This window comes from Chlorocebus sabaeus, chromosome 19 (genome assembly GCF_047675955.1).
Source record: "Chlorocebus sabaeus isolate Y175 chromosome 19, mChlSab1.0.hap1, whole genome shotgun sequence".
NCBI lineage: Eukaryota > Metazoa > Chordata > Mammalia > Primates > Cercopithecidae > Chlorocebus > Chlorocebus sabaeus.
Genome location: NC_132922.1, coordinates 25,548,393 through 25,560,628, shown reverse-complemented (window position 1 = coordinate 25,560,628; position 12,236 = coordinate 25,548,393). Strand labels below are relative to the sequence as shown.

The following is a 12,236-nucleotide window of genomic DNA, read 5'->3' as shown; positions in this document are numbered from 1 at the left end:
ATGGTACCCCCATCACCCAGGGCGTGGAGATGACCACGCCCTCCAAACAGAGCAACAACAAGTACGCGGCCAGCAGCTACCTGAGCCTGACGCCCGAGCAGTGGAGGTCCCGCAGAAGCTACAGCTGCCAGGTCACGCATGAAGGGAGCACCGTGGAGAAGACAGTGACCCCTGCAGAATGTTCGTAGGTTCCCAACCCTCACCCCACCCACAGGGGCCTGGAGCTGCAGGATCCCAGGGGAGGGATCTCTCTGCATCCCAAGCCATCCAGCCCTTCTCCCTGTACCCAGTAAACCCTCAATGAACATCCTCACGGTCAACCAGAAATCCTGCTTCCTCTCTTCATTTCTTATCTCTCATATGATTTGATGCTTCTCCTGGATTCTCAGTGTGGCGTTGGGGGAATCCTGGCACCAGTGGGAAAGTAACCTGGAGGAGAGGATCACAGCCTCCCCGGGGTGTCCCCTGGGGAAATAGGCCAGGATAGGAGGAGTCGGCTCACTGAACACCGGTCCCTCCATTCTCTCCCTCCTTCCCTTCCTCCTTGCAGCTCAACCCCCGACTTGCTGCCTACTTTCTGGAGGGAGCTATTTCTGGCTGAGCCTCCAGATATGCCCTCTGTCCCCATCCTGGTCTGGACCCTCTACCCATCCATGGCTCTCTTTCCTCAGCCTGCAAATCCTACTCTGGAGCTGGAGCCCCTCTGCTTCTGGCCCTGGCCCCTGGAATGCCCTCCTTCTCTGCCCAACTCTCCACCCCTGAGAGTTGGACTGTCCAGTACACTCCAACACCATCAAATTCGTGAGCTCTTACACTTTGGGCCCACTTTGATTTTTCACCTGACAGCTGGTTCAGATGTGTGAGAAAAATAGGAGGAAGCAAGGAAGGAAACACACATAAAAGGCCTGCAAGAGGCTCGGGACACTTGCAAAGATAGGCTCAGAGCTCCCCAGGAACCAGTGCAAGAAGGGTTAATAGGTACTCCATCATTTCTATCTTTCTTGTTTTTTTTTTTTTTTAGATGGAGTCTCACTGTGTCGCCCAGGCTGGAGTGCAATGGCACTATCTTGGCTCACCATAACCTCTGCCTCCCACGTTCAACCAATTCTCCTGCTACAGCCTCCTGAGTAGCTGGGATTACAGGTATGTGCCACAATGCCCAGCTAATTTTTGTATTTTTATTAGAGATGGGGTTTCACCATGTTGTTCAGGCTGGTGTGCTCCATCATTTCTAAGAGATTAAACAAGTCTGCTCGAGGGAAGTTGGTGTTTTCAATGCTGAGGCCAGGCATCTCTTCATAATTAAAAGTGGGGATGTGTTTTACCCAAGGCCTCACTACTGATGGGATTTGGGCTCTGACATGTGCACAGGTGACCTCCTGGCAGCCCTAGGACATGGAGATTTTCTCGGATGCTTGGCACAGAAAGTCACTGGCCATCTTTGGAGGAAGCATCATTTTTGGGAAACACTTCTCCATTGGATCCTGAGCCTCAGCTGGAAAACCACGTCCTGTGTTGGGAATTTCTCTGGGAGGCTCCCTGGGTCTGGGGCTCCAGCTGCTCTCTGAGAAGAAGGTGTGGGGGTAGAGAACATGGCCCAGTCACACCCAGCCCCTCCTGCATGGTTTCTGCTGAGCAGGGTGTTAGAGGGGTGGGGGCACCAGCAGTGGTCAGGCCTGTGTTTCTGCGGGTGGGGCCAGGGAGGGACCCTCGGGACATCCTAGGGAGTCTCTCCCATGGCTGTGTTTGACTTTGCTGTGGCTGCTGCTGTCACAAATGATCCCTAATTCAGAGGCTTAAAACATCACACACTGATTCCCTGGTCTGGAGTCAGACGTCCAGAATGAATTGTAGAGTGCTAAAATCAGGGTGCCAGCCGGGCCAGGCTCCTTCTGGGGGCTCTGAGGAGAATCTATTTCCAGGATTTTTCCAGCTTCTAGAGGATGCCCTGGGCTCCTGGCCAGAGCCAGAGCCAGCATCTTCAAATCTCTCTCCCACTCTTCTCTCTCTCTCTCCCCCCACCACCTTCTCTCATCCTCTGTCCTTCTCTCCCTTTCTCTCCCTCCCCCCACCACTCCTGCTCTCACTCTGACCCTCCTGCCTCCTTCTTTCCCTTATAAAGACCCCACCTTGGCCAGGCCTGGTGGCTCACGCCTGTAATCCCAGCACTTTGGGAGGCCGAGGCGGGCGGATCACAAGGTCAGGAGATCGAGACCATCCTGGCTAACACGGTGAAACCATGTCTCTACTAAAACTACAAAAAATCAGCCGGGCATGGTGGCAGGTACCTGTAGTCGCAGCTACTTGGGAGGCTGAGGCAGGAGAATGGCGTGAACCCAGGAGACAGAGCTTGCAGTAAACCAAGATTGCGCCACTGCACTCCAGCCTGGGCGACAGAGCGAGACTGTCTCAAAAAAAAAAAAAAAGAAAGAAAAGACCCCACCTTGGACCCACCCAGATAACCCAGGATCATCTTCCACCTCAGGCGCCTTCACGTCCTCACATCTGTAAAGTCCCTGTGGCCACACAACACAGCACAGGGACAGGTCCCGGGACTGGGACACAGCCATCCCTGGGCCTAATTCAGCCACCCACAGCTCCTTTCCCTTCTTCCTCTCTCCTCCGGGTATAAGAAAGGAATGCAGAGAGGTTGGTTGTTGCGGGAAGTCAGGGACCCCAAACAGAGGGACCGGCTGAAGCCGCAGCAGAAGAACATAAATTGCGAAGATTTCATGGACATTTATTAGTTCCCCAAGTTAATACTTTTATAATTTCTTATGCCTGTCTTTCCTGCTATCTCTGAACATAAATTGTGAAGATTTCATGGACGTTTATCACTTCCCCAGTCAATACTCTTGTGATTTCCTATGCCTGTCTTTAATCTCTTAATCCTGTCATCTTCATAATCGGAGGATGTATGTCGCCTCAGGATCCTGTGATGATTGCGTTAACCGCACAAATTGTTTAAACAATATGAAATCTGGGCACCTTGAAAAAAGAACAGGACAACAACGATGTTCAGGGAACAAGGGATATAACCATTAGGTCCGGCTGCCTGAGAGCCAGGTGGAACAGAGCCATATTTCTCTTCTTTCAAAAACAAATGGGAGAAATATCGCTGAATTCTTTTTCTCAGTAACGAACATTCCTGAGAAAGAATGCACTTCTAGGCCTATTAGGACGAGGAAATTCCCACCTAACAAATATTGGTCAGACAGGTTGTCTGCTCTCAAACCCTTTGTTTCCTGATAAGATGTTATCAATGAGAATGCCTGCCCGAAACTTCATTAGCAATTTTAGTTCCCGCCCCCCATCCTGTGATCTCGCTCTACCTCCATTTGCCTTGTAATATTTTATTACCTTGTGAAGCCTGTGATCTTGTGACCCACACCCTACTCATACACTCCCTCCCCGTTTGAAAATCACTAAGAAAAAACTTGCTGGTTTTGCAACTTGGGAGTCATCACAGAACCTGCCGACTTGTGATGTCTCCTCCCGACACCTAGCTTTAAAATTTCTCTCTTTTGTACTCTTTCTTTATTTTTCAGACTGGCTGACACTTACAGAAAATAGAAAAGGACCCACGTTAAATTATCGGGGGTGGGTATCCAAAATGGGGTGCCAGATGTGGCCTTAGACAACTGAACTCTCTAAGCCTTTGTTTGCTCATCTGCCTGAAGTCACTGAGTGCTGGGACTGTTTCAGGCCCATGCAGTGCCTTACCCTTAGAAGGGACTTAATGTTGAATGAAGGGGAGGAATTTTAAAATCCACATAAAAAACATTGTGTTTTGTTTTGTTTTGTTTTGTTTTTGAGATGGAGTCTCACTCTGTTGCCCAGGCTGGAGTGCAGTGATGTGAGCTGAGCTCACTGCAACCTCTGCCTCCTGGGTTCAAGTGATTCTCCTGCCTCAGCCTCCTGAGTAGCTGGGATTACAGGCATGTGCCACCATGCCCAGCTAATTTTGTATTTTTAGTAGAGATGGAGTTTTGCCAGTTTGCCCTGGCTGGTCTCAAACTCCTGACCTCAGGTGACCCACCTGCCTGGGCCTCCCAATGTGCTAAGATTACAGCTGTGAGCCACTGTGCCTGGCCGTTTTTCTTAAAATATACTAATCTACAATGTCACTCCCCCTCCATGCTTGACTTCTACCTTTACCTTCTGATAATCGCGATCATCTTGTGGGGATCAAGATTCTCCAGGATTACATTTTGGCCCCACATTGAGCAGTTGTGGGACCTTGGGGAAGTTACTTGATTTTTCCATCTAGATTTACGCTGTAAAATGTGTACAATGGGACTGTTTCTGAGGGTTAAATGAGTATGCCACAGTTGCAACACTGTCAGGCACATAATGCTTGCCAGATGTTGACTGTTCATCCTTATCCAATGAGGATAATGGTACCCCACTGTGGGGTTCTCAATTTTGTATAAGAAGATAAGGCTTTATGATTTGTTAGTGAAAGAAATATCTGAGGCCAGGTGTGATGGCTCACGCCTGTAATCCCAGCACTTTGGGAGGCCGAGGCGGACGGATCACCTCAGGTAAGGAGTTCAAGACCAGCCTGACCAACATGGTGAAACCCTCATCTCTACTAAAAATACAAATATTAGCCAGATGTGGTGGTGTGTGCCTGTAGTCCCAGCTACTCGGGAGGCTGAGGCTGGAGAATCGCTTGAACCTGGGAGGTGGAGGTTGCAGTGAGCCGAGATCGTTCCACTGCACTCAAACCTGGTCAACAGAGTGACACTCCATCTGAAAGAATAAATAAATAAGTAAATAAAAGAAATATCTGAATACCCCTGCCATGGAAAGAAGAAACAGAGGGAGAAAAGGGAGTTGGTAGGTCCTAGCATTACAGAACTGGGAAGGATGTGTTCCGTCCCTATTTTATAGACCAGGAGGGGAAAGTGTGATGTGTCCCAGGCTTTCATTCAGGATACACAGCCATGACTCTCTATTGAGAGTGGGACCAGGGCCCTGGGGGTAGCTATGATCAAGTTGCAGACAAGAACTAACACTTGTAGGACAGGAGAGAAGCATTTAGTTAGAAAAGCATTCAACAATTTGCATATAACTACATTTGGTGAGCAAATGAAAGCTGTCAGACTCTGAAAAACAGAAATGCTGGTGGAACTGACTTTAGTAACTGGGGCTTCCTTCCTTCCTCCCTTCCTCCCTTCCTCCCTTCCTCCCTTCCTTCCTCTCTCCCTTTCTTTCTTTTCTTTTCTTTTCTTTTCTTTTCAAGACAGTTTCACCCTTGCCACCCAGGCTGGAGTGCAAGGGCGTGATCTTGGCTCACTGTGCAACCTCCACTTCCTGGATTCAAGCAATTCTCCTGCCTCAGCTTCCCGAGTAGCTGGGAGTACAGATGCCCACCACCATGCAGAGCTAACATTTTGTATTTTTAGTAGAGATGGGGTTCCACATAGAGCTAATGTTTTGTATTTTTAGTAGAGATGGGGTTTCACCATGTTGGCCAGGCTGTTCTCGAACTCCTGACCTCGGTGAGTCCACCACCCCCCACAGCCTCCCAAAGTACTAGGATTACAGGCGTGAGCCACTGTGCCTGGCTGTACCAGGGTTTTACATTGAGTTTTTTGCCAAGTGTAACTTCTAATAACAACCCCCCTGCACTTTTCTCAGGACTGGAAAGCTCAGGCAGCCCAGGGTGAATAAAAGCCTGAGTAGTGCAGTCAGCACAGAGGGGCAGGGTGGCCACAAGGTGGGCAGCAGCAGGGATGGGCATTGTGAGGCCTTGGGTGGGGCTGTGGGGCTGGACATTGTGAGTCACTAGCCTGGCCTGGCTGTTTCCTGGTAACCAGGTGACATAGGAAGCTTTGTGGGTTATAGGCATCAGCCAGGGCCAGCAGCCCTCAGTCGGTAGCTAGGAGGAGGAGGAGGAGGAGCTCCGACTGTGCTGTGTCCCAGCAGTTTTTGTGCCTCCCGGTGCTTGTCGTGTGTTTCTTTTTGAAGTAAAACAGCAGATCCCCGACCTCATAGACCCAAACTAAGTTGGGGAGGTAGTGGCAAATTAAGGGCTGAGGCCCCAGATCTGCCTAGAGTCAAGCTGCTTCTACAAGTGCTGTGCCAGCCTCAGTAGTGTGGCTGCTCGGGCAGCACCGTTTCAGTTTCATCAAAGGCTCAGGCACGAGTGGAGAGGCTGTAGATATCCCATGGGGAATATATTGACCTGTTGTGTGTGCCCCAAAGTCAGTTCCACCTGTGGCTGGCACAGGGCAAAGGCAGCATCCCCTTATGAATTTGATTTTTATGAGGCTGTGGCTGCTACAAAATCAGAATCCACTACTGTAGAGCCTGGCAAGCTGGATGTGGGAGCCACGGAGGGCCACGACCTGCAGCACATCAGCAACCAAAAGATGCCCACAGGTAAAAAAGCCATGGGTTCCATTTACTCTCTGGCACACCTCTGGCCACCCTCACCCCCTTCCCATACCCTCATCCCCAGAGACATCCTCAGCTGCCAGCTCCCTCCTGCCCATAGCCACCTTTCCCAGGTCTGGGCATGGGGAACAAAGGTTGGCTCTGCCTCTTGTCTTAGATACTGAGGCTTTTTTGATCTAGTCTCTTCCTTTTCTCAATGAAAATTCAAATACCCCAGTTTTGGAGTCCCCATCCCATTCTCCAGCCTTGCTTATCCAGCTGGTTTCGTACCTAAATGAAGGAACAGGTAAGGGCCAGATTGTTTCTTTTCTCCCATCCCTTTAGGTAGCTAATAATTGGGATAATTCAGTCCCAAATATTTGAATTTGTTTGTTTTAGATGGAGTCTCACTCTGTTGCCCAGGCTGGAGTGCAGTGACGTGATCTTGGCTCACTGCCACCTCTGCCTCCTGGGTTCAAGCGATTCTCCTGCCTCAGCCTCCTGAGTAGCTAGGACTACAGGTGCGTGTCACCTCACCTGCCTAATTTTTTGTATTTTTAGTACCGGCGGGTTTCACCATGTTAGCCAGGATGGTCTCTATCTCCAGACCTCGTGATCCACTTGCCTTGGCCATCCAAAGTGCTGGGATTACACGCGTGAGCCACCACGCCTGGCCAGAGATTTCTTAAATTCAAAATTCAAAATTATTGTTTTATTTTTTTTGAGACAAGGCCTCACTTTGTCATCCAAGAGTGCATTGGTGCAATCACAGCTCACTGCAACCCTGACCTCCTCAGGTTCAGGTGTTCCCCCCACCTCAGGCTCCCAAGTAACTGGCACTAAGGCATCATGTCAAGCTAATTTTTCTATTTTTTTTTTTTGTCGAGATGGGGTTTCACCATGTTGCCCAGGCTCAGTTCACTTTTAATAGTAAAGGACACCTCAAATGTTTAGATATTTGCCTTCAGTTTGGGCAATTATGAATATAGCTATTAAAAACCTTGCTGTGTCTTGTTTGGAAACATAATTTTTATTTATTTATTTTTATTGTTATACTTTAAGTTCTAGGGTACATGTGCACAACATGTGCAGGTTTGTTACATATGTTTACATGTGCCATGTTGGTGTGCTGTACCCATTAACTCATCATTTACATTAGGTATATCTCCTAATGCTATCCCTCCACCTTGTCCACTCCCCACAATAGGCCCCAGTGTGTGATGTTCCCCTTCCTGTGTCCAAGTGATCTCATTGTTCAATTCCCACCTATGAGTGAGAACATGCGGTGTTTGGTTTTCTGTTCTTGTGATAGTTTGCTGAGAATGATGGTTTCCAGCTTCATCCATGTTCCTACAAAGGACACACATTCATCCTTTTTTATGGCTGCATAGTATTCCATGGTGTATATGTGCTACATTTTCTTAATCTAGTCTGTCAGTGATGGACATTTGGGTTGATTCCAAGTCTTTGCTATTGTGAATAGTGCTGCAATAAACATACGTGTGCATGTGTCTTTATAGCAGCATGATTTATAATCCTTTGGGTATATACCCAGTAATGAGATGGCTGGGTCAAATGGTATTTCTAGTTCTAGATCCTTGAGGAATCGCCACACTGTTTTCCACAATGGTTGAACTAGTTTACAGTCCCACCAACAGTGTAAAAGTGTGGAAACATAATTTTTAAAATGTAACTAAAGGAATACTTAGGATTGTGATTACTTGCTTATATGATAAGACCAGGTTTTTCTTTGTAAGAATTTTGGGGCTGGGCACGGTGGCTCATGCCTGTAATCCCAGCACTTTGGGAAGCTGAGGCAGGGAGATCACGAGGTCAGGAGATCAAGACCATTCTGGCCAACATGGTGAGACCCCGGCTCTACTAAAAATGCAAAAACTAGCAGGGCGTGTAATCCCAGCTACTTGGGAGGCTGAGGCAGGAGAATTGCTTGAACCAGGGACTCAGAGGTTGCAGTGAACCAAGATCACACCACTGCACTCCAGCTTGGTGACAGAGCAAGACTGTGTTGTAAAAAAAAAAAAAAAAAAGAAGAAGAATTTTGGTAGAATTTTTTTTTTCCAGTGAAACCATATGAATATACTTTTTTGGTTTTTCCTTTTTTCAAAAGATTATTAATTATTGATTCCATTTTTAAAATAAATATAGGCCTATTCGAATGATCTATTTTTCCCCAGAAGACTTTTGGTCTTCTAAAATAGATAAAAAGGAGTTAGCTCATTTCATCTAATGGATCAAATCGTGGGCATAGATGTGTTCAGAATATTCCTTTATTATTGTTTGATTTAACTCCTCTTCAATTGATACTATTAGTACATTGTAACATCTTTCTTTCATCTATGGGTAGCCAAAGTAGAGGTTTATCAATGTTACTGATGTTTCCAAAGAACTGGCTTTTTTCCTCAGATGATTTCCTGTTTTCTATTCCATTGATTTCTGCAATCATTGTTTTTTTTTTTTTTTTTTTTGAGACGGAGTCTCGCTCTGCTGCCCAGGTTGGAGTGCAGTGGCCGGGATCTCAGTTCACTGCAAGCTCCACCTCCCGGGTTTACGCCATTCTCCTGCCTCAGCCTCCCGAGTAGCTGGGACTACAGGCGCCCGCCACCTTGCCCGGCTAGTTTTTTGTATTTTTTAGTAGAGACGGGGTTTCACCGTGTTAGCCAGGATGGTCTCGATCTCTTGACCTTGTGATCCACCCGTCTCGGCCTCCCAAAGTGCTTGGGATTACAGGCTTGAGCCACCGCGCCAGGCCTCAATCATTGTTTTTTAAGTTTAGATTATGAATCTAGATTTTCTCATTATTGACACCGCATCATGAATGTAGCTCACTGAATTCAATTTCACTGAAACGTACACTAAATAACTAAAATAATATGTATGTTTCACCCCATTTAAAAAGTAAAACAGGATAGATGATAAATGTAGTAGCAGGATATGTAAATCCAGAGAATTAAATGGTCTTGTAACATTTTGAAAAATGAGGGGATTGGCCTGGACCTTCAAATGGGCAGGAGGTGTGATGACACAGTCTCACTGAACCATACAGTGACTTTCTGTAGTAACCATTTTTTTTAACACGAATATTTCACATTGGTTAGGCTGCCCTAGCTAGAAAGCCAGGCTCTTTCGTTTCTTTCTGTTTCTCCCCTTTGCCTTCCTTCCACGCCAAGAAGAATGGTCCAGCAGCAGCTCAGTCCATGCTTGTCAACCACCCACCTCCATACACTCCAGCCCCGGTTCACATCCCCCAAGGCTCCTTGTGGGATTCCTCAGCACTGACTGTCACTCGTATGTTCTCCTAGTTTGTGTTCCAGACCTGGAGGAGTGTGACCTTGATATTCTGGAAAATAAGATGTTACCTGACATGGTAAGATGCATTCCTTCATCTGGAAGAGAAATGTTCTTTTTCTGAGGCTTCTTCCCTTATTAATGAAATGAAGATATAAAAATCTGACCATGTACATAACAGATGACTAAGACAATTTTCTTGGGGGCAATATCAAGCGAATACATCTTTGATTGCCATTGTCAATCAAGCCTCAGTTGGTTGTGGGCTCTAGCGACCAGCCATTTGAGTTTATGACCAACTGAGGCCTGATTGACGATGACAGTGAAAAACGACAGCATCACCTACAAACTGTCTGGTAGTGAGCTTATTTCTTAGTAGCAACTTTTTCTTCTTGCAAAATAATTTTGTATTTGCCAGCCAACTTGGACTTGCAAATATTCCATGAAAACCCATTGCCTTTTCCACAAGCATTTTCTATGCTTTACCTGGGGGCCAGTGACTTGATTACTGTTTGACATGTGGTTTTCTAATGTCACCAAGTGAATAAAAGACCTGTGCAAATGGGACCCAGCATGATCGGCTCCTTATGGCATTTTCTTTCTCCTATTGCAGATGAACTATACAGCCCAAAATTCCTACTGTAAGTATTATTTTTTATTATTATAAAAAGCTTTATTGAGACATAGTTAACATGCAAAACAATTCACTCATTTCAAGTGGGTGATTCAGTGTTTTTACTATATTTCCAGGGTTGTGCAACCATTGTTACAATCTCATTTTAGAACCTTTTCATTCCCCCTCAAATAAACCTCATATCCCTTAGTAGTTACTCCTCTCTTTTCCCCAACCTCCCTATACCTCTGGCCGTAGGAAGCCACTCATCTACTTTCTACTGCAGTAGATTTGCCTACTGTGGCTATTTCTTCTTCTTCTTTTTTTTTGGTTCTTTTTTTTTTTTTTAAGTTCTGAGATACATGTGCAGGATGTACAGGTTTGTTACACAGGTAAAAGTGTGCCATGGTGGTTTGCTGCACCTGTCAACTAGGTATTAAGCCCTGCATGTATTATCTGTGTATGCAGATGCTCTCCTTTCCCCATCCCGACAGACCCTAGTGTGTGTTGTTCTCCTCTCTAACACCATTCATAGTCTAAGACCACTCCCTTGCTGATGACAAATCTAAGTGATGGGTCGCGGGGGACTCTCTTGCCTGTTTTTGTCTGGAGAGCCTGCCTGGCTTCTGGTTCCTGATAAGAGTGAGGACCTGGAGTGTAGTGTGAGAAACAGATGGCTCAGTGAAGAACTGTGATCATCCACTACAGTCCCTGGAAACAGCCATATCATTTAGATGGTGTGGGTTTGTGTGCAGGAGGGTTGGGAGGTAGCTAGGGGTGAATCCATGTGTAGTGAGTGTGAGTGTGTTTGTAAATGTGTGTTTTCCCCCAAAAATGTGGCCCCACATGCCCAGCACAGTACAAGTGTCACTTTTCTTGAATTCCTGGCCTATGCGGTCCTCTCACCTCAGCCTCCCGAGTCATGTCTTCTAATAAAAAGGAAGAGAAACGTCAGCACCACCATACACTTTACATAAATGACCTCTTTCCTCCCTCACCCCAGCTGTACCTGAAGGTCAGTTTAATATCCCTACTCCTTAGCTGGAGAGAGTGCAGAAAGGAGTGAACCCAGATTCTGACCTCCTGAATGGAGGAGGCAAAAGTGAACCCAGAAATGGGTCCCAATGTTGATGGTCTGTATGACTCACCTGTGTCATCACTCAGGCTTGGTGACAGGACCCCACACCAGGGAGTTCCAGCACCTGTGTGTGCCCCTGGAACTGTGTGGCCTATAAGCTGCCAAACTTTGCCCATCATCAAATGGGGCTCCAGTGGTCACATAACCCTGGGTAGCAAAAGGTACAGGGAACAACAGACGTTTGTTCACAAACGTTCACCACAGCATGGACATTACTGTGAAATACACATAGAAAGCCCACAGGCTTCTGGTCAGCTCACAGATGCTGAGAAGTGTAAGGGATCATGTAGAACAGTGCAGGTCAACATCTGTTAGTGCCGGGCTCATTCCTCAGCACTTGGTCAAAGCAGGGAAGGATCAGGAAGATATTGCATTGTATTTAATAACAGGACTACCTCAGGCCTTAGAAATGCTCCAATCCATGGCTGGGCATGGTGGCTCATGCCTGTAATCCCAGCACTTTGGGAGGCTGAGGCAGTGGATCGCCTGAGGTCATGAGTTTAAATGAGCCGATATCGACCCACTGTACTCCAGCCGGGGTGACTGAGCGAGACTCCATCTCAAAAAAAAAAAAAAAAAAAAAAAAAAAAAAAAGAAAAGAAAAAAGGAAAAAAGAAAGGGAAGAGCAGAGGAGAAATATCACAGGATTAGTACTCATATCTCTGAGACCCCTTCTGAGTAGGAGTGAGCAGGACCTGGCCTCCTGTCTGCCGAAAGCATGGTGTGGACTTCATCCTAAATGCCTGAAGAATGGAGTTTCATTGCTTTCTCTTGTCTTCTCCATCTCTTGGTGCG

At 46.7% G+C, this 12,236-nt stretch overlaps 1 protein-coding gene across 7 annotated transcripts in view; it reads left to right on the top strand.

Moving 5' to 3' along the window:
• The first annotated feature begins 75 nt into the window (after positions 1–75).
• Positions 76–12,236, top strand: part of LOC119627085 (uncharacterized) — a 54,544-nt gene continuing 42,383 nt past the window's right edge. For 5 of the 7 annotated variants that reach the window (XM_073006873.1, XM_073006871.1, XM_073006867.1 and 2 more), the window contains exons 1-5: positions 76–180; positions 1,022–1,143; positions 5,249–6,390; positions 9,705–9,769; positions 10,304–10,331. In XM_073006873.1, the coding sequence (XP_072862974.1) occupies positions 6,177–6,390; positions 9,705–9,769; positions 10,304–10,331 (307 nt within the window). In that variant the 5' untranslated portion in view covers positions 76–180; positions 1,022–1,143; positions 5,249–6,176. The remainder of the gene's footprint in view (positions 181–1,021; positions 1,144–5,248; positions 6,391–9,704; positions 9,770–10,303; positions 10,332–12,236) is intronic. The other 2 variants (XM_073006870.1, XM_073006872.1) reach the window with 2 other exon arrangements.